Raw genomic sequence first — 27,118 nt, forward strand, 5'->3', positions numbered from 1 at the left:
CATGGTTCGATCGTGCTGCAGAAACGCACCGTGTATTCCCGGCATAGACAGGCTAAACTCTCTAAATACATACAGGGTGTATTTCTCTGTGTTTTCCATCTGTCCTGGGTAAGTTCAGCTCCACTGCCATCAGCAAGCAAGAAAATCAGTTACGTTTTGGTACCTTTCCAACTGCAGAGTGCTAAAACGTTATTTTAAACAGATGATGATTCCTCCAAGGATAAAACTTGGGAGCAGAAGTGAGCTGAATAAGGCCCATGTGGCTGATGTATCAGAGTTCTAACAGTAGTATGAGCCCTTCTGCTGAACATTTTCTCCTTATTTCTTTAAAGTGTACCAGATACGGGCCTAATAGCTGTACTTATACTTACCTGGGGCTCCCTCCAGTCCCCTGAGGTCTGCAGGCTCCCTCACTGTCCTCCTGGGCCGCTCCATTTAATAGATATATCTCCCCCATTATGCTCCTGCAGCCGGGAGCGTTCTGGACCTGCGCAGTAGCACTACACAGGTGCACAATGCTCTTGGGAATGGGAGCAGGGCGGGGGTAAAGGAGCAGGGAGGGGGCGGGGCATGAAAGCAGGGTGGGGGCACAGGAGCAGGGAGGGGGCGGGGCACAGGAGCAGGGAGGGGGGCGGGGCATGGGAGAAGGGGGGTGGGGGCGGGGACACAGGAGAAGGGAGGGGGGCAGGGCACAGGAGCAGGGAGGGGGCGGGGCACGGGAGAAGGGCATGGGAGCAGGGCGGGGGCACAGGAGCAGGGAGGGGGGCAGGGCACAGGAGCAGGTAGGGGGCGGAGCACGGGAGCAGGGAGGGGGCGGGGATGCACGCAGCCGTGCCGCACATGCACTGAAGCCTACGACTGGCCAGAATACCGGGAGGGATAGCTAGTGAATGGAGCAGCGGGAGAGGGCAGCAAGGGAGGCCACACACCTCATAGGCTTGGAGGAAGCCCCAGGTAAGTATTAATACTGGTATGAAGCCCGTCTCAGGTACACTGACTGGTTAGATCTTCTAGCAGTCCAGAGAACTTGCAGTAGGAACTTGTGTCCATGCTTGGAAAAGGCACCTGAGGCCTCGGGCTTTATGTGTGTCATCTCCATGCAGTGTCGGCTCTAGCTTCACATTTTTGGGGAGCACAAAGGAGGCACAATGGCTGGCTGGTGGGGGTCCAGTGAAAAATGGCGCGGGATAGATAATGGCGCACGGAGATGCTGATAAAGTTATTTAAAACGCTATTTAGCATTTTATTAACCACTTAATGTCAAGCTGACTTATAAAAACGTCCTGCTAGATCCTCTTACTGGCTCCAGGACATTTTTATAAGTCAGACAGTGCTGCTGTGCGCGTGCACATGCGCGCTCCCGCCCGTGCATTCCCGTGCATGTGAAATTAGTGGGAAAAGAAAAACATCAAAGAAAAATTACACTTTTATTTCCAAATAATATATTGTCACCATACTTTGTACTAGGGACATAATGATAATCTTGTGATAACCAGGACAAATAGGCAGATATAATGTGTGGGGTTTATGCACAGTAGCAGTGTTTATATTAAAACTATAGGGGATGAAATTGCAGAAATAGTGTGTTTTTTTTATTTTTCCCTTGTTTTTCCCTTTAAAATGCATAGAAAATAAAGTAATTACTGAAAACAAATATCAACCCCAAAAGCCTAATTGGTGGTGAACAAAACAAGATATAGATCATTTCATTGTGATTAGTAGTGATTAAGTTATTGGCAAATGAAAGGGATGAGCACTGAAAGGTGAAAACCGCTCGTCCGTTAGGGTGAAAACCCCTTTGGGGTGAAGTGGCTAAACAGCGCTGCAGCTTACCCCTCCTGCCTGTAGTGAAGTCCCAGCACAGATCCAGCAGACTTAGCAGGATGATCGGCTCAGACAAGTGCCTGCTGCAGCGGTGATGATTGCAGAGGCAGGACTGTGCGCTGAGGGCCCCATAGTTCCTGTGGTGTTACCGTTCCCCCACCTGACCAGCTTGCACTGTGCTCCATATGATTTCTGGTCAGGTGGGGGAGGGGTAACCGCACAGAATTATGGGGGCTGTCAGAGCACACAGTCCTGCCTCTGCCGGCACTTGCCTGAGCCGATCATCCTGCCGAGTCTGCTGGCTCTATGGTGGGACAGGCAGGACACTAAATAGCGTTTTACAATTAAACTTAATGTGGCGCCATTATTATACACCCAGTACTTGTTCTGCTCTGGGCTGGTGGGGCCCATTTGGGTGATCAAAATCAATGTTTGTATGGCGAGCTTTAAATATTTTTAAAACTATTTAAAAAACACTCCCATTAACTTACATTAAAATCGCAGTTAAATTGTAGTAAAATCACAATACAAATTGTGCATTTTTACCGCAATCGCAATTTTGCCTCAATTTTAGTTTAAACCAATGGGAGCGTTTTTGAAAAAGCTCTCAAAAAGCTCTGGAGGCAAAAAAAAAGCACTCAGAAAAGTGCTTATAGTGCGCCTGAGCCCTAAAAGTGCCTACATCTGAGGGCCCCATAGCAAGGTTTTGGCATGGGGCCCTCTGATCTCTAGCTACGCCACTTGCTGGCATGTTTTAATCCTTACTCACCAGCAAGCTGCTCCTGTGTGGACAGATCACAGACAAATCATTCCAGCCCCCAGCCTGTGTCTCAGGACTGTACAAGTGTGTGTATTTCCTTATCTTATTAGCTAAGCATTGCTGGAGACTAGCGCTTGTATTTCACAGACAGATCCACTAACCTCTGGATTGGTGCCTTAACCTCCCTGGCGGTTTGTTAAAAATCCGCCAGGGGGCAGCAAAGTCTTTTTTAAATTTTTTTTTTTTCATGTAGCGAGACAAAGTCTCGCTACATGATAGCCGCTACTCAGGGGCATCCCCCCAGCCCCTCCGATCGCCGCCGGCGATCGGAGATCCCGTTTAAAGAAGGGGATCTCCCGGAGGGCTTCCCCCCGTCGCCATGGCGACGGGCGGGATGACGTCACCGACATCATTGACGTCGTGACGTCAAAGGGGAATCCGATCCACCCCACAGCGCTGCCTGGCACTGATTGGCCAGGCAGCGCACGGGGTCTGGGGGGGGCGGCTGCGGCGACGCGGATAGCGGCGGATCGGCGAGTAGCAGCGGCGATCGGGCACTGCACGCAGCTAGCAAAGTGCTAGCTGCGTGCAGCAAAAAAAAAAAAATCTTGCAAATTGGCCCAGCGAGGCCTGAGCGGTGCCTCCCGGCGGCATAGCCCGACCTCAGTTCGGGCTTACCGCCAGGGAGGTTAAAACTCCTTAACCCCGGCAGACACCTTTACTGAACCACTGCAGACATTTATAGAAGCATGGAGGGGTTCAATAAACGTGGCAGTGAAAGTGTGGAGGTGTCTGATGGGGACTCCAAGATCATAGAAAGACAAGCGCCAATTTTCATAGTCCAGGAATATCCTGACTCTGTCAATGGATGTTTTGATAGGTAAACTGTCATATTTCTTGTCATGCATCATCGAGTACTGGTCACCAGCCCTGCACAGACACCAGGACTTGCTATTATGTCCAATCTGAGACTGATATCCCTTCCTGGCTATACTGGGGTAACACATCCCGACTCTCCAGCTCTCTGATCCCCCAACATCCACTTCCCAGTAATGTCGCCCTGAGGAGAAGCTCTGGATACTCATCACCTGATTATACTGAAATCTCTCAGGTGAGTCTGGTGGTATCTGGTTATTACACAAGCAGGATGCCGTTTTCTTGTCCCTCGATATGTGGAGACCATTGGCAGATGTTTTTTCATCCAGTGATATGTATTCCGGGCTGCATATATAGATCCCCCCAGTTACCCCAGACATGATATCAGCCAGTCCTGTGTGTAATGTGTGTGAGATGCCAGCCACATCCAGATCCCCTCCATCTCGGAGCTGCTTATAATGTCTCTCTCTGTCCTCGTTATTTCCATCGTCCATGTCACACAAGTCACCTGATTCCTGTAGGACAGTCAGTGGATCCTCCGACTTACACAACTTCTCGATGTGACGCCTCTTCACAGACACCTCGTTGTTCTTTATCTCCAGCTCCTGGATCACATCAGACACGAGAACGGTGACCTGATCCGTCTGCCTGGAAATATTGCTCAGGATTCTCCTCTCCAGGGCCTCCAGCTGTTTCCTGAGGTCTCGGAACAGGGCAGTGACTCTCTTGGCCACATCATTTGATTTCCCTTGTGTTATTCTCCTGAGTTCCTGCAGAGTCTGGACTCTCTTCTCAGCCTCCTGTGTCTCTGCCAGCAGCTTCTGTAGAACGTTGTTCAGACTTGTCTTTCTCTTCTCATAAGCCTCGTCCAGTGTCTCTAGTTTGTGTCCTTTATGTTCTCCATCCAGACAGCAGGAGGCACAGATACAGGTGGAGTCCTCAGTGCAGTAATGCTCCAGGACCTTCTTATGGATGGAGCACCTCCTGCTGTCCCCGGGAGTGGTGGGGGCACACAAGACATGCTCAGGCCCCTTGCTGTGGACCTTTAGGTGTTCCTCACACAGAGAAGCCTCACAGGTCAGGCAGGCTTTAATGGCAGGAACAGAAGAGTGTAAGCAGTAGGTACAGACGATGGGTTCCTCCTGATCGGGCTGAGCAGACCGGAAGTGTTCTGTTATATTGTCCAGTGTTATGTTTCTGTGCAGCGTCAGGCGATCCGATCCCTTCTCCCTGCAATGGGGACAGGAGTAGTGACCAGACCCCTCCTGTGAGTCCAGCACACGATCGATACAGCCCCGGCAGAAGTTGTGTCCACATCTCAGCATGACAGGATCCGTAAACAAAGGGGACATTCCAGTTCTTTCCTCAGATCAGCAGATGCCATGATGACTACAACTCAGAGACAAAGTACAAAAACACTGGAAGTCCAAGAACACAGGAAGTCCTACAAGTAGGCGGGAGTGATGGAAAGGTCCTGCCTCGGGGCAAATAGGAACCAGGGGGAGGAACATGTGCCAACAACTACAACAAAACATTTGTAAAGTAGAGATGGGAAGTTCGGATCTTTTCAATGATCCGGATGATTCGAATCGGATCATTGAAGAGATCCGGATCTTTGATCCGAATCTCGGATCATTTTACTACCGGAAGCATTCGGGGGTGAAATGAACAGCAGGACAGGTCTGTGGACAGGAGAAGGGGAGGGAGTGGACACACAGAGAAGGGGAGAAGATGGACAGAGGGCAGGGAGTGGACAGAGATGGGAGGAGGGACGAGCAGAGAGCAGAAATGTTTGCACACAATACCCACATGCTGCAATCATATGCTTTACATATATTTCACCTATATGTCCATCTGTACACTTTGAAAGAAAAGGTCGCACAGTGAAAGAAAGCATTCCCAGAAGATAAGTGCAGCTGTTTAGTGCCGAGTGCAGCAGGATTATATTGCCTTTCAATCACACTGTCTGCAAAGTTACTGAGCTGTGCTGAGCCAAAAGCTTCCCATGTGTTCGCTGTGCAGCACTACGGAACAGCCAGTCTATAATCAGCAGCACATTATAGCCAGTATGTGTGCTCTACACATATCTGGCAGTAGCACCCATGTCCCCTCTACCTGTCCCTGCAAGGCTGCCTGCCCTCCAACAGAGCATCCATCTCAGCTCTGCTTCCAGGACCCCGCTGCCCGCTGAGAGGGGGCGTGTCGCTCCTGGCCCCGCCCCCTTTTGCGATCCGAATCACTCATTTTGATGATTCGGATGATCGACTCATAAAATAGATTCGGATCAAAGATCCGAATCGTTCATGATCCGGACAACACTATTGTAAAGTGCTTTTCTCCCGTAGGACCTAAAGTGCATCAGCTTGTCTCAGATCAATACATAGCGATGTGTACAGAGGAAACGTTATGTGATCATAAATGCCACATGACACGGGGGGGGGTTTCAGTTTTGATCTAAATGTGCCCAGCAGTGGTGCTCAGATACCCCCAATCATGAATTCAACTCCGCCCACTTACCAATTGACCCGTGATCATGGGGTAGAAAGGGATATCCGTCTCCAGTGCGGTTTCGAGTCAAATAACCGCATGAAATCACTAATCACAAGTGGTATTCGTGATTAAAACCCCACCGACTTTAGCGGGTAACAGCAAAGCCCCCTTACATGCTACAAACACCACATGTGCCGAATATGTTAAGAAGAACTGCGGGAACAAAAGGAAAAAATCGATTTGAAAGTTTCAAAGAAAAAAATTATACATTTAAATGCGGTAAATACATTAACTGTCATCTACCGCATTTAAATGTATACTTTTAAATCGCTGTTCTCATGTCGGGATGTGTATGTCAGCATGCCACTTTTGAAAAGGATTCTCCATTTTATGGGTAGCCCGTGTAGTGTACAAAGGATGGGGGCCAAACACCTACCGCAAGGACTTCACATCAGAGGAGACCAGAGCCTGGATAGCAGCAATCAGCTTATACACGGGCTATTCTCTCCCCACAGTGCACATTATATTATAATAGCATGGCCATCACTGCTTATGTGCTTACTGATGATGACAGTAATCATGATTATTAATATTAGTGACATCTTCTGCAGCACTTTACAGAGTACATAGTCATGTCACTGACTGTCCTCAGAGGAGCTCACACTCTAATCCTACCATAGTCATAGCCTAATGTCCTCCCATATTATTATGTATTTATATAGCACTGACATCTCCTGCAGCACATTACAGAGTACATAGTCATGTCACAGACTGTCCCCAGAGGAGCTCACACTCTAATCCTACCATAGTCATAGTGTAATGTCCTACCATATTATTATTGTGTATTTATATAGCACTGACATTTCCTGCAGCCCATTACAGAGTACATAGTCATGTCACTGACTGTCCTCAGAGGAGCTCACATTCTAATCCTACCATAATCATAGTGTAATGTCCTACCATATTATTATTGTGTATTTATATAGCACTGACATCTTCTGCAGCACATTACAGAGCACATAGTCATGTCACTGACTGTCCTCAGAGGAGCTCACACTCTAATCCTACCATAGCCATAGTCTAATGTCCTACCATATTATTATTATGTATTTATATACCCTGACATCTTCTGCAGCACTTTACAGAGTACATAGTCATGTCACTGACTGTCCTCAGAGGAGCTCACAATCTAATCCTACCATAGTCATAGTGTAATGTCCTACCATATTATTATTGTGTATTTATATAGCACTGACATCTTCTGCAGCACATTACAGAGCACATAGTCATGTCACTGACTGTCCTCAGAGGAGCTCACACTCTAATCCTACCATAGTCATAGCCTAATGTCCTACCATATTATTATTATTATGTATTTATATAGCACTGACATCTTCTGCAGCTCATTACAGAGTACATAGTCATGTCACTGACTGTCCCCAGAGGAGCTCACACTCTAATCCTACCATAGTCATAGCCTAATGTCCTACCATATTATTATTATGTATTTATATAGCACTGACATTTCATGCAGCACATTACAGAGTACATAGTCATGTCACTGACTGTCCCCAAAGGAGCTCACACTCTAATCCTACCATAGTCATAGCCTAATGTCCTACCATATTATTATTATGTATTTATATAGCACTGACATCTCATGCAGCACATTACAGAGTACATAGTCATGTCACTGACTGTCCTCAGAGGAGCTCACACTCTAATCCTACCATAGTCATAGTGTAATGTCCTACTATATTATTATTATGTATTTATATAGCACTGACATCTCCTGCAGCACATTACAGAGTACATAGTCATGTCACTGACTGTCCTCAGAGGAGCTCACACTCTAATCCTACCATAGTCATAGTGTAATGTCCTACTATATTATTATTATGTATTTATATAGCACTGACATCTCCTGCAGCACATTACAGAGTACATAGTCATGTCACTGACTGTCCTCAGAGGAGCTCACACTCTAATCCTACCATAGTCATAGTGTAATGTCCTACTATATTATTATTATGTATTTATATAGCACTGACATCTCCTGCAGCACATTACAGAGTACATAGTCATGTCACTGACTGTCCTCAGAGGAGCTCACACTCTAATCCTACCATAGTCATAGTCTAATGTCCTACCATATTATTATTATTATGTATTTATATAGCACTGACATCTTCTGCAGCACATTACAGAGTACATAGCCATGTCACTGACTGTCCTCAGAGGAGCTCACACTCTAATCCTACCATAGTCATAGTCTAATGTCCTACCATATTATTATTATTATGTATTTATATAGCACTGACATCTCCTGCAGCACATTACAGAGTACATAGTCATGTCACTGACTGACCTCAGAGGACCTCACAATCTAATCCTACCATAATCATAGTCTAATGCACCTACCATATTATTATTATGTATTTATATAGCACTGACATCTCCTGCAGCACATTACAGAGTACATAGTCATGTCACTGACTGTCCTCAGAGGAGTTCACACTCTAATCCTACAATAGTCATAGTCTAATGTCCTACCATATTATTATTATGTATTTATACAGCACTGACATCTTCTGCAGCACTGTACAGAGTACATAGTCATGTCACTGACTGTCCTCAGAGGAGCTCAAACTCTAATCCTACCATAGTCATAGTGTAATGTCCTACCATATTATTATTATGTATTTATATAGCACTGACATCTTCTGCAGCACATTACAGAGTACATAGTCATGTCACTGACTGTCCTCAGAGGAGCTCACAATCTAATCCTACCATAGTCATAGTCTAATGTCCTACCATATTATTATTATGTATTTATATAGCACTGACATCTTCTGCAGCACATTACAGAGTACATAGTCATGTCACTGACTGTCCTTACAGGAGCTCACAATCTAATCCTACCATAGTCATAGTGTAATGTCCTACCATATTATTATTATGTATTTATATAACACTGACATCTCCTGCAACACATTACAGAGTACATAATCATGTCACTGACTGTCCTCAGAGGAGCTCACACTCTAATCCTACCATAGTCATAGTCTAATGTCCTACCATATTATTATTATGCATTTATATAGCACTGACATCTCCTGCAGCACATTACAGAGTACATAGTCATGTCACTGACTGTCCTCAGAGGAGCTCACAATCTAATCCTACCATAGTCATAGTGTAATGTCCTACCATATTATTATTATGTATTTATATAGCACTGACATCTCCTGCAGCACATTACAGAGTACATAGTCATGTCACTGACTGTCCTCAGAGGAGCTCACACTCTAATCCTTACCATAGTCATAGTCTAATGTCCTACCATATTATTATTATGTATTTATATAGCACTGACATCTCCTGCAGCACATTACAGAGTACATATACATAGTCATGTCACTGACTGTCCTCAGAGGAGCTCACACTCTATTCAGCTAAATTCTCTATATTTATATGTACAGGAGAAGAGAAGTCATACTGTGTAGCTTTCATACATAGTGAATAAGACCAGTTACTGAGAATAGCATTTGACATACAGAATTAAGTTTATTGAATTTCAGAACATTTATGTATGTGTATTATCACATACTGGTGTATTTCTTTAGTATAGTATGTTTCTGGTTTATTCTCCAGCAATATGTTATATCTGGGACTGTGATGAGACAAGCATAGCTTCTGAGTCACACTTCACCATCTTACATTATTCTTATGTTGTGTGCAGCCTCCATAATATGTGCTTCATATACTCCATATGCTTATTATACTCTGTCCATAAAGACTACATCCTGGTACCTCTTATTTTCATTGGTGCACCTGTGATCTGTGGCGTACCTAGCATAAGGCTGCAGATACTCACAGCTCCGGGTGCAGCAGAGGCGGCCTTAGAGTACGCGGGGCCTGGGGCGAGTGTCATATGCGGGGCCTAGAGACATAAGTGTAGGCTATATACCATACCGCCACCCTCACGGGCTTGTCCACCTCTAATGCAGTATGCCTTATTATTGTTTTAAAACTTGTTAAAGGCCACTAAGCTAATCAATATAGGAACAATTACAATACAAAATGTAATCAAATGGCCAATAGTACTACCATTTGCCATTTGATTACATTACGTATTGTAATTCTGATATTGGTTTAGTGGCCTTTAACCAACTGATGGGTTCTAGGCTGGCCTGGGATGGGCGCTAGGCTGGCTTGGGATGGGCGCTAGGCTGGCCTGGGATGGGCGCTAGGCTGGCCTGGGATGGGCGCTAGGCTGGCCTGGGATGGGCGCTAGGCTGGCCTGGGATGGGCGCTAGGCTGGCCTGGGATGGGCGCTAGGCTGGCCTGGGATGGGCGCTAGGCTGGCCTGGGATGGGCGCTAGGCTGGCCTGGGATGGGCGCTAGGCTGGCCTGGGATGGGCGCTAGGCATGCACGCATGCTTATTGCTACATCCAAGGGAGCGGTAATCTCCGTGCTGACACCGCTTGCTCTAATCTTTAGGAATTGACACATAGTGACATTTGTTAGCATAATCTCCGCACAAGGCGGTAATTTCCCCCACTGCTCAGGAATGTCAGCTTTTCATGCGGAAACAGCCTTTATGAATAAACACTTTGCTAAGTGCTCGGTAAATTCACCTGTTTTAAGCATTTCCGCATGCGGGAATGCTTTATGAATGATAGCCATTGTAGGCAGAAATGATGGCACACCAGTCCTCTCCTACACATTCCAGCTCACACAGAAGCAGCACAGTAATTACGTGCTGGCTGTGCTGATGGCGCGTCTCTGCATTCTCCCTTCCTGGCTATCTAGCCTGCAGGGACGTGTACAACAACAGCACACGCTGCTGAAGGGCAATACAGCCTTTCAAATCCCCCTCCTACCCCAGTCCTCACTAGCCTGCATAATACCCAAACAGCCAGGCGGCGGGGCAACACTCTCTCCTGAATGGAGGAAATTGACCCAGAGGCAAGCCAATCTAGGAAGATAGGTGGGGGGTCTCGGAGACGGCAGCTGAGCAGGAAAATTTTCTGGCAAATGAGGTGGCGGTACAAATATACAATACTGGCGCCGACTTTGTGTAAAGATTTACCGGCTGCGTGGCAACCCTATTCGGTGGGCATGACATGTGGGGCCCTCTTCAAGTGCGAGGCCTGGGGCAGTCGCCCCACTTGCCCCCCCCCCAAAGGCTGCCTCTGGGGTGCAGCCATGGCTAGGGGTGCTGCTGTGGTGCTCAGTCACTGTGTTCTTCCACCAGGGACCTTTTCTCATAGTTTGGGTAACATTCAGGGAAATAGCAGCAGGCAGTGCAGGGGACAGTACTACTTCCTGCACTAGATGTAGCACCCCTCCCCCTTCCTGTCCCATGGGCAATGTGTCTCCTCGCTCTCTACACACAGCCTGCAGTGAGTGAATGTGCAGAGCAGCAGGGTGAGTAGAGAAAATGATTGCTGTGCTGCAGCTGGGACATTAGCAGGGAGAGGTGGCAGGATGTGTTTAGTGATCCTGTGGGCAATGTGTCTCCTCACTCTCTACACACAGCCTGCAGTCAGTGAATGTGCAGAGCAGCAGGGTGAGTAGAGAGAATGATTGCTGTGCTGCAGCTGGGACATTAGCAGGGAGAGGTGACAGGATGTGTTTAGTGCTCCTGTGGGCAATGTGTCTCCTCGCTCTCTACACACAGCCTGCAGTGAGTGAATGTGCAGAGCAGCAGGGTGAGTAGAGAGAATGATTGCTGTGCTGCAGCTGGGACATTAGCAGGGAGAGGTGGCAGGATGTGGTTAGTGCTCCTGTGGGCAATGTGTCTCCTCCCTCTCTACACACAGCCTGCAGTGAGTGAATGTGCAGAGCAGCAGGGTGAGTAGAGAGAATGATTGCTGTGCTGCAGCTGGGACATTAGCAGGGAGAGGTGGCAGAATGTGTTTAGTGCTCCTGTGGGCAGTGTGTCTCCTCCCTCTCTACACAGCCTGCAGTGAGTGAATGTGCAGAGCAGCAGGGTGAGTAGAGAAAATGATTGCTGTGCTGCAGCTGGGACATTAGCAGGGAGAGGTGGCAGGAGGTGTTTAGTGTTCCTGTGAGCAATGTGTCTCCTCCCTCTCTACACAGCCTGCAGTGAGTGAATGTGCAGAGCAGCAGGGTGAGTAGAGAGAATGATTGCTGTGCTGCAGCTGGGACATTAGCAGGGAGAGGTGGCAGGATGTGTATAGTGCTCCTGTGGGCAATGTGTCTCCTCCCTCTCTACACACAGCCTGCAGTGAGTGAATGTGCAGAGCAGCAGGGTGAGTAGAGAGAATGATTGCTGTGCTGCATCGGGGACATTAGCAGGGAGAGGTGGTAGGATGTGTTTAGTGCTCCTGTGGGCAATGTGTCTCCTCGCTCTCTACACACAGCCTGCAGTGAGTGGATGTGCAGAGCAGCAGGGTGAGTAGAGAGAATGATTGCTGTGCTGCAGCTGGGACATTAGCAGGGAGAGGTGGCAGGATGTGTTTAGTGCTCCTGTGGGCAATGTGTCTCCTCGCTCTTTACACACAGCCTGCAGTGAGTGAATGTGCAGAGCAGCAGGGTGAGTAGAGAGAATGATTGCTGTGCTGCAGCTGGGACATTAGCAGGGAGAGGTGACAGGATGTGGTTAGTGCTCCTGTGGGCAATGTGTCTCCTCCCTCTCTACACACAGCCTGCAGTGAGTGAATGTGCAGAGCAGCAGGCTGAGTAGAGAGAATGATTGCTGTGCTGCAGCTGGGACATTAGCAGGGAGAGGGGGCAGGATGTGTTTAGTGCTCCTGTGGGCAATGTGTCTCCTCACTCTCTACACACAGCCTGCAGTGAGTGAATGTGCAGAGCAGCAGGGTGAGTGGAGAGAATGATTGCTGTGCTGCAGCTGTGATATTAGCAGGGAGAGGTGGCAGGATGTGTTTAGTGCTCCTGTGGGCAATGTGTCTCCTGGCTCTCTACACACAGCCTGCAGTGAGTGAATGTGCAGAGCAGCAGGGTGAGTAGAGAGAATGATTGCTGTGCTGCAGCTGTGATATTAGCAGGGAGAGGTGGCAGGATGTGGTTAGTGCTCCTGTGGGCAATGTGTCTCCTCCCTCTCTACACACAGCCTGCAGTGAGTGAATATGCTGAGCAGCAGGGTGAGTAGAGAGAATGATTGCTGTGCTGCAGCTGGGACATTAGCAGGGAGAGGGGGCAGGATGTGTTTAGTGCTGCTGTGGGCAATGTGTCTCCTCGCTCTCTACACACAGCCTGCAGTGAGTGAATGTGCGAAGCAGCAGGGTGAGTAGAGAGAATGATTGCTGTGCTGCAGCTGGGACATTAGCAGGGAGAGGAGGCAGGATGTGTTTAGTGCTCCTGTGGGCAATGTGTCTCCTCGCTCTCTACACACAGCCTGCAGTGAGTGACTGTGCAGAGCAGCAGGGTGAGTAGAAAGAATGATTGCTGTGCTGCAGCTGGGACATTAGCAGGGAGAGGAGGCAGGATGTGTTTAGTGCTCCTGTGGGCAATGTGTCTCCTCACTCTCTACACACAGCCTGCAGTGAGGGAATGTGCAGTGCAGCAGGGTGAGTAGAAAGAATGATTGCTGTGCTGCAGCTGGGACATTAGCAGGGAGAGGTGGCAGGATGTGTTTAGTGCTCCTGTGGGCAATGTGTCCCCTCACTCTCTACACACAGCCTGCAGTGAGTGAATGTGCAGAGCAGCAGGGTGAGTAGAGAGAATGATTGCTGTGCTGCAGATAGGACATTAGCAGGGAGAGGAGGCAGGATGTGTTTAGTGCTCCTGTGGGCAATGTGTCTCCTCGCTCTCTACACACAGCCTGCAGTGAGTGAATGTGCAGAGCAGCAGGGTGAGTAGAGAGAATGATTGCTGTGCTGCAGCTGGGACATTAGCAGGGAGAGGTGGCAGGATGTGTTTAGTGCTCCTGTGGGCAATGTGTCCCCTCGCTCTCTACACACAGCCTGCAGTGAGTGAATGTGCAGAGCAGCAGGGTGAGTAGAGAGAATGATTGCTGTGCTGCAGCTGGGACATTAGCAGGGGGAGGTGGCAGGATGTGTTTAGTGCTCCTGTGGGCAATGTGTCTCCTCGCTCGCTACACACAGCCTGCAGTGAGTGAATGTGTGCAGAGCAGCAGGGTGAGTAGAGAGAATGATTGCTGTGCTGCAGCTGGGACATTAGCAGGGAGAGGTGGCAGGATGTGTTTAGTGCTCTTGTGGACAATGTGTCTCCTCGCTCTCTACACACAGCCTGCAGTGAGTGAATGTGCAGAGCAGCAGGGTGAGTAGAGAGAATGATTGCTGTGCTGCAGCTGGGACATTAGCAGGGAGAGGTGGCAGGATGTGGTTAGTGCTCCTGTGGGTAATGTGTCTCCTCCCTCTCTCTACACACATCCTGCAGTGAGTGAATGTGCGGAGCAGCAGGGTGAGTAGAGAGTATGATTGCTGTGCTGCAGCTGGGACATTAGCAGGGAGAGGGGGCAGGATGTGTTTAGTGCTCCTGTGGACAATGTGTCTCCTCGCTCTCTACACACAGCCTGCAGTGAGTGAATGTGCAGAGCAGCAGGGTGAGTGGAGAGAATGATTGCTGTGCTGCAGCTGGGACATTAGCAGGGAGAGGTGGCAGGATGTGTTTAGTGCTCCTGTGGACAATGTGTCTCCTCGCTCTCTACACACAGCCTGCAGTGAGTGAATGTGCAGAGCAGCAGGGTGAGTAGAGAGAATGATTGCTGTGCTGCAGCTGGGACATTAGCAGGGAGAGGTGGCAGCAGGTGTTTAGTGCTCCTGTGGGCAATGTGTCTCCTCCCTCTCTACACCCAGCCTGCAGTGAGTGAATGTGCAGAGCAGCAGGGTGAGTAGAGAGAATGATTGCTGAGCTGCAGCTGGGACATTAGCAGGGAGAGGTGGCAGGATGTGTTTAGTGCTCCTGTGGGCAATGTGTCTCCTCGCTCTCTACACACAGCCTGCAGTGAGTGAATGTGCAGAGCAGCAGGGTGAGTAGAGAGAATGATTGCTGTGCTGCAGCTGGGACATTAGCAGGGAGAGGTGGCAGGATGTGTTTAGTGCTCCTGTGGGCAATGTGTCTCCTCCCTCTCTACACCCAGCCTGCAGTGAGTGAATGTGCAGAGCAGCAGGGTGAGTAGAGAGAATGATTGCTGAGCTGCAGCTGGGACATTAGCAGGGAGAGGTGGCAGGATGTGTTTAGTGCTCCTGTGGACAATGTGTCTCCTCGCTCTCTACACACAGCCTGCAGTGAGTGAATGTGCAGAGCAGCAGGGTGAGTAGAGAGAAAGATTGCTGTGCTGCAGCTGGGACATTAGCAGGGAGAGGTGTCAGGATGTGTTTAGTGCTCCTGTGGGCAATGTGTCTCCTCCCTCTCTACACCCAGCCTGCAGTGAGTGAATGTGCAGAGCAGCGGGGTGAGTAGAGAGAATGATTGCTGTGCTGCAGCTGGGACATTAGCAGGGAGAGGTGGCAGGATGTGTTTAGTGCTCCTGTGGGCAATGTGTCTCCTCACTCTCTACACACAGCCTGCAGTGAGTGAATGTGCAGAGCAGCAGGGTGAGTAGAGAGAATGATTGCTGTGCTGCAGCTGGGACATTAGCAGGGGAGAGGTGACAGCATGTGGTTAGTGCTCCTGTGGGCAATGTGTCTCCTCACTCTCTACACACAGCCTGCAGTGAGTGAATGTGCAGAGCAGCAGGGTGAGTAGAGAGAATGATTGCTGTGCTGCAGCTGGGACATTAGCAGGGAGAGGTGGCAGGAGGTGTTTAGTGCTCCTGTGGGCAAGGTGTCTCCTCGCTCTCTACACACAGCCTGCAGTGAGTGAATGTGCAGAGCAGCAGGGTGAGTAGAGAGAATGATTGCTGTGCTGCATCGGGGACATTAGCAGGGAGAGGTGGCAGGATGTGTTTAGTGCTCCTGTGGGCAATGTGTCTCCTTCCTCTCTACACACAGCCTGCAGTGAGTGAATGTGCAGAGCAGCAGGGTGAGTAGAGAGAATGATTGCTGTGCTGCAGCTGGGACATTAGCAGGGAGAGGTGGCAGGATGTGTTTAGTGCTCCTGTGGGCAATGTGTCTCCTCGCTCTCTACACACAGCCTGCAGTGAGTGAATGTGCAGAGCAGCAGGGTGAGTAGAGAGGATGATTGCTGTGCTGCAGCTGGGACATTAGCAGGGAGAGGTGTCAGGATGTGTTTAGTGCTCCCGTGGGCAATGTGTCTCCTCACTACACACAGCCTGCAGTGAGTGAATGTGCAGAGCAGCAGGGTGAGTAGAGAGGATGATTGCTGTGCTGCAGCTGGGACATTAGCAGGGAGAGGTGGCAGGATATGTTTAGTGCTCCTGTGGGCAATGTGTCTCCTCCCTCTCTACACACAGCCTGCAGTGAGTGAATGTGCAGAGCAGCAGGGTGAGTAGAGAGAATGATTGCTGTGCTGCAGCTGGGACATTAGCAGGGGAGAGGTGACAGCATGTGGTTAGTGCTCCTGTGGGCAATGTGTCTCCTCACTCTCTACACACAGCCTGCAGTGAGTGAATGTGCAGAGCAGCAGGGTGAGTAGAGAGAATGATTGCTGTGCTGCAGCTGGGACATTAGCAGGGAGAGGTGGCAGGAGGTGTTTAGTGCTCCTGTGGGCAAGGTGTCTCCTCGCTCTCTACACACAGCCTGCAGTGAGTGAATGTGCAGAGCAGCAGGGTGAGTAGAGAGAATGATTGCTGTGCTGCATCGGGGACATTAGCAGGGAGAGGTGGCAGGATGTGTTTAGTGCTCCTGTGGGCAATGTGTCTCCTTCCTCTCTACACACAGCCTGCAGTGAGTGAATGTGCAGAGCAGCAGGGTGAGTAGAGAGAATGATTGCTGTGCTGCAGCTGGGACATTAGCAGGGAGAGGTGGCAGGATGTGTTTAGTGCTCCTGTGGGCAATGTGTCTCCTCGCTCTCTACACACAGCCTGCAGTGAGTGAATGTGCAGAGCAGCAGGGTGAGTAGAGAGGATGATTGCTGTGCTGCAGCTGGGACATTAGCAGGGAGAGGTGTCAGGATGTGTTTAGTGCTCCCGTGGGCAATGTGTCTCCTCACTACACACAGCCTGCAGTGAGTGAATGTGCAGAGCAGCAGGGTGAGTAGAGAGAATGATTGCTGTGCTGCAGCCGGGACATTAGCAGGGGAGGTGGCAGGATGTGTTTAGTGATCCTGTGGGCAATGTGTCTTCTCCCTCTCTACACACAGCCTGCAGTGAGTGAATGTGCAGAGCAGCAGGGTGAGTAGAGAGAATGATTGCTGTGCTGCAGCTGGGACATTAGCAGGGGAGGTGGCAGGAGGTGTTTAGTGCTCCCGTGGGCAATGTGTCTCCTCGCTCTCTACACACAGCCTGCAGTGAGTGGATGTGCAGAGCAGCAGGGTGAGTAGAGAGAATGATTGGTGTTCTGCAGCTGGGACATTAGCAGGGGGAGGTGGCAGGAGGTGTTTAGTGATCCTGTGGGCAATGTGTCTCCTCGCTCTCTACACACAGCCTGCAGGGAGTGAATGTGCAGAGCAGCAGGGTGAGTAGAGAGAATGATTGCTGTGCTGCAGCTGGGACATTAGCAGGGAGAGGTGGCAGGATGTGTTTAGTGCTCCTGTGGGCAATGTGTCTCCTCGCTCTCTACACACAGCCTGCAGGGAGTGAATGTGCAGAGCAGCAGGGTGAGTAGAGAGAATGATTGCTGTGCTGCAGCTGGGACATTAGCAGGGAGAAGTGGCAGGATGTGGTTAGTGCTCCTGTGGGCAATGTGTCTCCTCGCTCTCTACACACAGCCTGCAGTGAGTGAGTGTGCAGAGCAGCAGGGTGAGTAGAGAGAATGATTGCTGTGCTGCAGCTGGGACATTAGCAGGGAGAGGTGGCAGGATGTGTTTAGTGCTCCTGTGGGCAATGTGTCTCCTCGCTCTCTACACACAGCCTGCAGTGAGTGAATATGCAGAGCAGCAGGGTGAGTAGAGAGAGTGATTGCTGTGCTGCAGCTGGGACATTAGCAGGGAGAGGTGGCAGGATGTGTTTAGTGCTCCCGTGGCCAATGTGTCTCCTCCCTCTCTACACACAGCCTGCAGGGAGTGAATGTGCAGAGCAGCAGGGTGAGTAGAGAGAATGATTGCTGTGCTGCAGCTGGGACATTAGCAGGGAGAGGTGGCAGGATGTGATTAGTGCTCCTGTGGGCAATGTGTCTCCTCACTCTCTACACACAGCCTGCAGGGAGTAAATGTGCAGAGCCGCAGGGTGAGTAGAGAGGATGATTGCTGTGCTGCAGCTGGGACATTAGCAGGGAGAGGTGGCAGGATGTGTTTAGTGCTCCCGTGGCCAATGTGTCTCCTCCCTCTCTACACACAGCCTGCAGGGAGTGAATGTGCAGAGCAGCAGGGTGAGTAGAGAGGATGATTGCTGTGCTGCAGGTGGGACATTAGCAGGGAGAGGTAGCAGGATGTGATTAGTGCTCCCGTGGGCAATGTGTCTCCTCACTCTCTACACACAGCCTGCAGTGAGTGACTGTGCAGAGCAGCAGGGTGAGTAGAGAGAATGATTGCTGTGCTGCAGCTGGGACATTAGCAGGGAGAGGTGGCAGGATGTGTTTAGTGCTCCTGTGGGCAATGTGTCTCCTCCCTCTCTACACACAGCCTGCAGTGAGTGAATGTGCAGAGCAGCAGGGTGAGTAGAGAGAATGATTGCTGTGCTGCAGCTGGGACATTAGCAGGGAGAGGAGGCAGGATGTGTTTAGTGCTCCTGTGGGCAATGTGTCTCCTCCCTCTCTACACACAGCCTGCAGTGAGTGAATGTGCAGAGCAGCAGGGTGAGTAGAGAGAATGATTGCTGTGCTGCAGCTGGGACATTAGCAGGGGGAGGAGGCAGGATGTGTTTAGTGCTCCTGTGGGCAATGTGTCTCCTCGCTCTCTACACACAGCCTGCAGTGAGTGAGTGTGCAGAGCAGCAGGGTGAGTAGAGAGAATGATTGGTGTTCTGCGGCTGGGACATTAGCAGGGAGAGGTGGCAGGATGTGGTTAGTGCTCCCATGGGCAATGTGTCTCCTCGCTCTCTACACACAGCCTGCAGTGAGTGAATGTGCAGAGCAGCAGGGTGAGTAGAGAGAATGATTGCTGTGCTGCAGCTGGGACATTAGCAGGGAGAGGTGGCAGGATGTGTTTAGCTCTTCAGATGTTGCCTGTCATTAGTAGCCATGTGCTTTGGCTGCTGTAATACCAGAGTGCTCTAGACTATTAATTATGTATCCTGATCAGAGTAATTAATCAATAATGCAGGGCAGTCTGCTGTTGCAGAAGCCAGTGATACAGGTGCTGACAGACGACTTCTGAGGTGAGCAGAGAAGCCAGCTCCAGGCAATTTAGATTAGCTTGATTGCAGAATGACTCCTTTTCCCCCCAAATCCCCCAAAATTTTCAGTGACATGCTCGGTGCCCCCAAACTGTCAACCCTCCCATCATTTTTTTTTCTTTGGGGGGTGTGTGTCAGCAAATTTAACACCCAGTGCTGATTATTTACAAAGTACGCTCCTGCCTCTGATGCCATTATCATGTTCTGCTATCAGTGGTTATTGTCCAGTAGATGACTTTGTGTTTACTCCAGGCTTCCCTGTAACTAATGACATCAGTTTTACATGTTGATTGGTGGGCAGGACAGCAGTGATTATGTGAGAGGCAGACAGACCTGCCAGGAAGGGAAGAGCAAGGATTGGACAGATCTGAAGCCCCTTTTGGAAGGTCCTCATGGATTCCAGTAAGTGTTGTCATCAGTTCCTCACAGCTGAAGAGACCAGGCTCCATATCACCATACCCCATGCTTAGTATAATCCTGTCCACACAGCTCACTCCACGGTGTCATCAGCTAGGATGGGCTTCAGCAAGTCCATGAGGAAGCGTTCTATCTCATAAAAGGATGGTCTGGTGGTGTGCTCTTGTCTCCAACACATCTCCATAATATAGGACATTTCCTCCGGACTCTCACTTGGGGGTTTCAGATGTTTCCCTTCTAGAATGTCCTGGCGGTATTCTCCATTTGACTTATCTGTAGAGAGGAGCAAGAATGAGGGTTTATAAGAAGACCTCCATGTCGGACAATACTACATCCATGGTACAAGTGGTGGCTGGGAGGAAGACATGAAATGTGAAATCAATGGCGAGAGAAGACATGTAGAATAGGGAAGAGCAGAAACAGGGAAGAGATGAACTATATGGATCTTTACACCAAGAAGGGAATATCTAGAGAATTATTTAGCATATTTGCTACAAAATTGCTACATATGTTAAAGTTGGTTTAAAGAGACTCTGAAGCGAGAATAAATCTCGCTTCAGAGCCCATAGTTAGCAGGGGCACGTGTGCCCCTGCTAAACCGCCGCTATCGCGCCGCACAAAGGGGGTCCCTTCACCCCCAAACCCACCCCAGCACGACTTGGTTGTGCATTTGGTCGCTCCTGGAGGCAGGGCTAACGGCTGCAGCCCTGCCTCCAGTCGCGTCTATCAGCGGCGCATCGTCGCCTCTCCCCCGCCCCTCTCAGTGAAGGAAGACTGAGAGGGGCGGGGGAGAGGCGGAGATACGTGCTGACAGACGCACGTGGGGCAGGGCTGCGGCGGTTAGCCCTGCCCCAACCAGGAAGCGCTCCCCCGCTGTACGGAGGGGATTTGGGGGTGAAGGGACCCCCGTTAAGCCGCGGGATAGCGGTGGTTTAGCAGGGGCACACATGCCCCTGCTATCTATGAGGTCTGAAGCGAGATTTATTCTCGCTTCAGTCTCTCTTTAATAGTAGGTACAAGTCAAAAAATTTTTTTTTTCAAAAAGACCTTGTGGTTTTTGAGAAAATCGACTGGAAAATGCAAAGGACAAATTGTTTTTAAACTCAGAAAAATAACAGTTTAAAAAAGTTTTTCCTTTGCATTGTTAAAATTGATTTTCTCAAAAACGACAAAGTTTTCTCAAAAACTATTTTGAAAAAAATATGATTTGTTTGACTTGTACCCTCCATTACACTCACTTTAACACATCTAGTAATTTTGGTGACAATAGCCTGTATAGGGGGCCATGCTATTAACTGTTGTATTTTAGTATTTTGCACAAAATTATGCAAAAATTACATGAAAATTACACAAAATTACGAATGATTACAATTACAGACAAAATTAATTATGACTTTTCCCAAAATTTCCCATTACGATCTTGCATTGGAATTTGAATACGAAATGACCTCTATGTGACATTTGTGCTATTACTACTGAAGGGTTTACGGCAATGTGCAATAAGCCTCAGAGAATGGATTCTGTGCCAGGCACTTGTTGGTCATCACAATGAAATGCCATCATCTCATTGGGGGGGGGGGGGGGGGGGGGGGATGGTATCTGTCACGATTTCGCGAACGCCATTGCGGCAAGCACATGTAAATGCGCTCAAACTATGATCTGGAGAGCCCCTTTAAATTCATTAGCCTGTTTTTAGAAAATGAGTGTTTTTCCATCTCACAACCCCTGCACTGGGGGGATGTGAAGGTTTGTGTTGTACTTACTGAGAGAAGCCATTCACCCTAAAACCAGACTATCCACACAGGAAAAAGGGGGGCAATAAAGATTCTCCAGGATGTCTCCTATCCTAGTTTTAAAGATAAGGAGAGGAACTGATCCGGGTTGTAAACTCATTAGGACTAGTGATGCTCGAATACCCCTTTTTAAAATTCGAGTTTGGTCGAATTCGAATAGTAAATTATTCGAGGTCAGTCGAATATTCGAGTCGAATAATTTTTACTATTCGATTCGACCTCGGACTTCGAGCTCACTATTCGAGTCGGTATTCGAGCTAACTATTCGAGCTGACTATTCGAATTGGCCTTAAATAGCTTCCAACACTTGTTTTGAGGGTGAATGATGCAAGAAACCTCTTTTTTTCCAAGTAACAACAGCAAGTGATTATGTGGGGATGTTCCTTTAAAAAAAAATGTGGAAAGAGAAGTTGTGTCCTTAATTTTGTTCAGTAGTGTTACTGTATATACTTGTTCTTCTTCTTCTTTATCTTTCTTCTTCTTCTTCTCGATCTTCTTCTTCTATATTGTCTTCATCTTCATCTTCATCTTCCTCTTCTTCTTCTTCTTCTTCTTCATCTTCATCTTCATCTTCTTCATCTTCATCTTCTTCATCTTCATCTTCTTCATCATCTTCTTCATCTTCTTCTTCATCATCTTCTTCATCTTCTTCTTCATCTTCTTCTTCTTCTTCATCTTCTCCTTCCTTTTCAATATCGTCTTCTTCTTCTTCACGTATTTCTCTTTTCAATTTTTTTTTAAAGAAATGCAGCTATTTTTGAGCGTAACAAATAGCTGGTGGGCGCACGCATGTTGGAAGCGCCATTGTATGTGCTCCCTGGCAGTGGAAACACAAAGACAGCAGGAGGTAAATTCAGCAGCAGGAGGAGGAGGATGAGTGTGTGGCAGCAGGCAGTCAATGAGGCAGGCAGCTCGCCGTGACATAATAGCCCTGGTACCTAGCGGTGATACCAGGGCTGTAAATAAACACAACAGGAGGTCCCAGACAGCGGTCGTGCAGCCCACATTGTGTCCAATACACAACTGGGACAACACAGTTTTCAACCCGGGCACCTCAGAAAAATTAAACCTTTTTTTTTTTTTTAATGGTTTGTTTGGTTTTTGGTTTTGCAACCAATATAGCTATTGTTTGACGTAATAGCTGGTGGCAGAGTGGCAGCAGAAGGTAAATCATCTGTGTACCCTGGCAGTGGGAAACACAGACAGACAGCAGCAGCAGGAGGAGGAATGGAGGAGTAGGCGAGCAGCTATTGTTTGACGTAATAGCTGGTGGCAGAGTGGCAGCAGAAGGTAAATCATCTGTGTACCCTGGCAGTGGGAAACACAGACAGACAGCAGCAGCAGCAGCAGCAGGAGGAGGTATGGAGGAGCAGTGTGAGTGTGGCAGCAGGTAGGCAGCGTGACATAATAGCCCTGGTACCTAGCGGTGATACCAGGGCTGTAAATAAACACAACAGGAGGTCCCAGACAGCGGTCGTGCAGCCCACATTGTGTCCAATACACAACTGGGACAACACAGTTTTCAACCCGGGCACCTCAGAAAAATTAAACCTTTTTTTTTTTTTAATGGTTTGTTTGGTTTTTGGTTTTGCAACCAATATAGCTATTGTTTGACGTAATAGCTGGTGGCAGAGTGGCAGCAGAAGGTAAATCATCTGTGTACCCTGGCAGTGGGAAACACAGACAGACAGCAGCAGCAGGAGGAGGAATGGAGGAGTAGGCGAGCAGCTATTGTTTGACGTAATAGCTGGTGGCAGAGTGGCAGCAGAAGGTAAATCATCTGTGTACCCTGGCAGTGGGAAACACAGACAGACAGCAGCAGCAGCAGCAGCAGGAGGAGGTATGGAGGAGCAGTGTGAGTGTGGCAGCAGGTAGGCAGCGTGACATAATAGCCCTGGTACCTAGCGGTGATACCAGGGCTGTAAATAAACACAACAGGAGGTCCCAGACAGCGGTCGTGCAGCCCACATTGTGTCCAATACACAACTGGGACAACACAGTTTTCAACCCGGGCACCTCAGAAAAATTAAACCTTTTTTTTTTTTAATGGTTTGTTTGGTTTTTGGTTTTGCAACCAATATAGCTATTGTTTGACGTAATAGCTGGTGGCAGAGTGGCAGCAGAAGGTAAATCATCTGTGTACCCTGGCAGTGGGAAACACAGACAGACAGCAGAAGGGCAGTACACAGCAGCCCACTGTAGGTGTAAAATGTGTGGCTGCAGGCGACGTAATAGTCAAAGTGAACCAGGCTGGCTTAGTGAGCAGGAGCCAGGAGGTGGTAAAGGGTGGTAAGGCACATTAACGATGGTTCCGGCAGCCAGTTCATGTCCCCCTCTCGCCGACAACAGGGGCCAGGAACTCGCCTTCCACCCACGCCTGGTTCATCTTGAGAAACGTCAGTCTGTCCACAGACTTGTGAGACAGACGTGAGCGTTTCTCGGTGACCACGCCACCAGCTGCACTGAAGCAGCGCTCGGACAGCACGCTGGAAGGGGGGCAGGACAGCACTTCCAGGGCGTACTGCGCCAGCTCGCTCCAGATCTCCATGCGCTTGACCCAATACTCCATGGGATCAACAGGGGCATCGCTGTCAAGCCCGCTGTACGACCCCATGTGGTCAGCCACCATGCGGGTCAGGCGCTGGCTGTGACCGGAGGAGGATGCTTCTGCATGCATCTCCTCTCTAGTCACTGCTGCCGGAGCCTCTACAGTCCTGTAGAGCTCGTGGCTGAGAGACAGCAGGTCTGTGGGGCGCTTGCTGCTGCTGGATGCAGGCACCTGCTGCTGCCTCTGTGCTGGCTGCTGGACAGTGGGGGTGGAAGGCTGGGGGAAGGCTTCCTCCAAGCGCTCAACAAGGGCCTGCTGCAAGCTCCTTATTTGTTGCGCTGGGTCTCCTCCTGCAGGCGGCAGGAACTGGCTCAACTTCCCCTTGAGGCGTGGGTCCAACATCATGCTGATCCAGATGTCCTCCCTCTGCTTCATCTGGATCACCCTGGGGTCCCTGCGCAGGCACGTCAGCATGTGCGCTGCCATTGGGAAGAGGCGGGCCACGTCTGCTGGCACATCGACGTCAGTGCTGTCCTCATCCTCCTCCTCTGCCGCCTCATCCTCTCTCCACCCCCGCACCAACTCAGCTGCGCTGTGCTGATCCCCCTCATCAGCAGCCAGGTCAGGGACCTCCACCAAGTCCTCCTCCTCCTCCCCCTCAGAGGTGGACTGCGCAGCTGGTTGCCGCTCCTGCTGGTCCAAGGCTGCCGCTCCCTGTTCCAGCAAAGCATCGAGGGCCCTGTTCAGCAGAGAAACCAGGGGCACCCACTCGCAGACCATAGCATGGTCCCTGCTCACCATGTTTGTGGCCTGCAGGAAGGGAGCCAGCACTAAGCACACCTGCTGCATGTGCCTCCAGTCATCATCGGGGACGATGGACGGGAAGTTGCTGGTCTTGTCCCTTCTCAGAGCTGCGGAAACAGTGGCCAGGGCAAGGTACTGTTTGACAGCGCGCCTCTGTTCAACCAGACGCTCCAACATCGCCAGGGTGGAGTTCCAGCGAGTCGGAACGTCAAGGATCAGCCGATGGCGTGGCAGATCCAGCTCCTTTTGCACGTCTTCCAGGCTCGCACAGGCTGCAGCCGAGCGCCGGAAGTGACGCACAACATTCCTTGCCGTTTCCAGCAGTTCGCCCATCCCCTGGTAGGTGCGCAGGAACTTCTGCACCACCAGGTTCAGCACGTGGGCAAGACAGGGGATGTGGGTCAGGTTTCCCCTGTCTATTGCGGCAACCAGATTGGCCCCATTGTCGGCCACCACCTCTCCGACTCTGAGGCCTCTGGGGGTCAGCCAAATCCTCTCCTGCTCCTGGAGTTTGGCCAACACATGGGTTGCCGTCAGCTTGGTCTTCCCAAGGCTGACCAAGTGCAGCAGCGCTTGGCAGTGGCGGGCCTTCACGCTGCTGCTGAGGCGGGGGGTTTGGCCAGGTGTGCCGGAGGATGGCAGAGGATCGGAGGAACCTGCTGCAGTTCCCCTGAGCCTGCGGGGTGGCACCACCCACTGTGTTGCTGCTGCTGCTGTGCCCGCTGCTGCTCTCCCATCCTCACCCCCTTCCACCAAGCTGACCCAGTGGACAGTGAAGGACAGCTAGCGGCCTGTCCCGAAGCGGCTGCTCCAGGAGTCCATGGTGACGTGGACCCTTTCACCAACCGCGTGCTCCAGCCCTCGCTCCACATTGGCCATCACAAAGCGGTGCAGTGCAGGAATGGCCTTGCGGGAGAAAAAGTGTCTGCTGGGGAGCTGCCAGTCTGGGGCTGCGCAAGCAAGCAGCGCACGAATGTCGCTCCCCTCCTGCACGAGCGTGTACGGCAGGAGTTGGGAGCACATGGCCCGTGCCAGCAAGCCGTTCAGCTGCCGCACGCGACGGCTGCTGGGAGGCAGAGCCCTAACCACCCCCTGGAAGGACTCGCTCAAAAGGCTCTGGCGTGGCCTTTTGCTGACACGGGAATCAGCAGACACAGCAGAGGAGGCCACTGAGGACTGGCTGCCAGAACAGGCCTCAGTGTCGGCGGCAGGAGTTGCAGAGGGGGGAGGAGCAGTGCGTTTCCGCACTCCTGCTGGTGCTGCTGGAGGAGCAGGAGGGCGGGTGGCTGCTGTTGCTGCTGCTGCTGCTGAAGGCTGTGCAGTGATGGGTGTGGTGCCACTGCCAGCACCAGATGCCTTCAGCCTCTGGAACTCCTCATGCTGGTGGAAATGTTTAGCCGCAAGGTGGTTGATGAGCGAGCTGGTGCTGAACTTTAAGGGGTCTGCACCTCTGCTCAACTTCCGCTGACAGTGGTTGCAAGTGGCGTACTTGCTGTACACAGTGGGCATGGTGAAAAACCGCCAGATTGGTGACAGAAACTTCCCCCTACGGCATGGAAGCGCTGCTGCCTGTCTCCCTGTGGTGGTTGGGGGGGGGGCTTGGGTGCGGCTGGGGGTGGTACTGGCTGATGCTGCTGCTGCTGCTGCTGAGCCTGAGACACCAGCAGGCTGTGGGACGCTGCCAATGCTTGCAATGATGCGCCTCCTTGCAAGGCCCACAAGCGCATCCTCCTCCTCCTCCTCAGAGCTGCTGAGGACGACATCCCCTGGAGGTGGTGGCACCCAGTCTCTGTCTGTCACCGGGTCATCATCATCCTCCCCCTCCTGAAACATGTCCTGCTGGGATGAGGACCCCCCAAACTCCTCTCCTGATGCATGGATGGGCTGCTTGACTGTCGCCACAGTCTTGCTGTCCAATCCCTGATCCCCCAAAGTGCCCATCAGCATCTCCTCCTCAAGATCGCCAACAACAGCAGACAATTTACTCATGATGCCTGGGGTCAAAAGACTGCTGAATGACAGGTCGGCGAGTGACGGTGAACTGGCCTCCTCCCCAGACCCTGCTGGGCGGCTGCTGCGAACAGGGGTGGTGGTGGTGGTGAGGGTGGAGGCCTCGGATGCAGAGCTGATGGCGGGCTGCTCATCCTCCGTCATGAGTTGCACCACAGTGTCTGCATCCTTTTCCTCAATGGGACGTTTCCGACCCGGCTGGAGGAAAATGGGAGCAGGTGCTACACGCTGCTGCTGCTGTGTC

General features: G+C 50.4%; 2 protein-coding genes across 3 annotated transcripts in view; both read right to left on the reverse strand.

Moving 5' to 3' along the window:
- Nucleotides 1-3,273: 3,273 nt before the first annotated feature.
- On the reverse strand, nt 3,274-4,812 carry LOC137571080 (E3 ubiquitin/ISG15 ligase TRIM25-like). The gene has a single exon (XM_068279763.1). It carries the CDS (start codon nt 4,810-4,812, stop codon nt 3,274-3,276), a length of 1,539 nt encoding a protein of 512 aa, XP_068135864.1.
- Nucleotides 4,813-17,611: 12,799 nt separating this feature from the next.
- The window catches only part of LOC137571115 (tyrosine-protein kinase-like), a 188,617-nt gene continuing 179,110 nt past the window's right edge, over nt 17,612-27,118 (reverse strand). For both annotated transcript variants that reach the window (XM_068279820.1, XM_068279819.1), the window contains exon 9: nt 17,612-19,992. In XM_068279820.1, the coding sequence (XP_068135921.1) occupies nt 19,793-19,992 (200 nt within the window). In that variant the 3' untranslated portion in view covers nt 17,612-19,792. The remainder of the gene's footprint in view (nt 19,993-27,118) is intronic.

Source organism: Hyperolius riggenbachi, chromosome 4 (assembly GCF_040937935.1).
Source record: "Hyperolius riggenbachi isolate aHypRig1 chromosome 4, aHypRig1.pri, whole genome shotgun sequence".
NCBI classification, from domain to species: Eukaryota; Metazoa; Chordata; class Amphibia; order Anura; family Hyperoliidae; genus Hyperolius; species Hyperolius riggenbachi.

Coding starts and splice junctions, on each gene's coding strand:
- LOC137571080 (XM_068279763.1), bottom strand. CDS start 4,812: ATGTCCCCTTTGTTTACGGATCCTGTCATGCTGAGATGTGGACACAAC.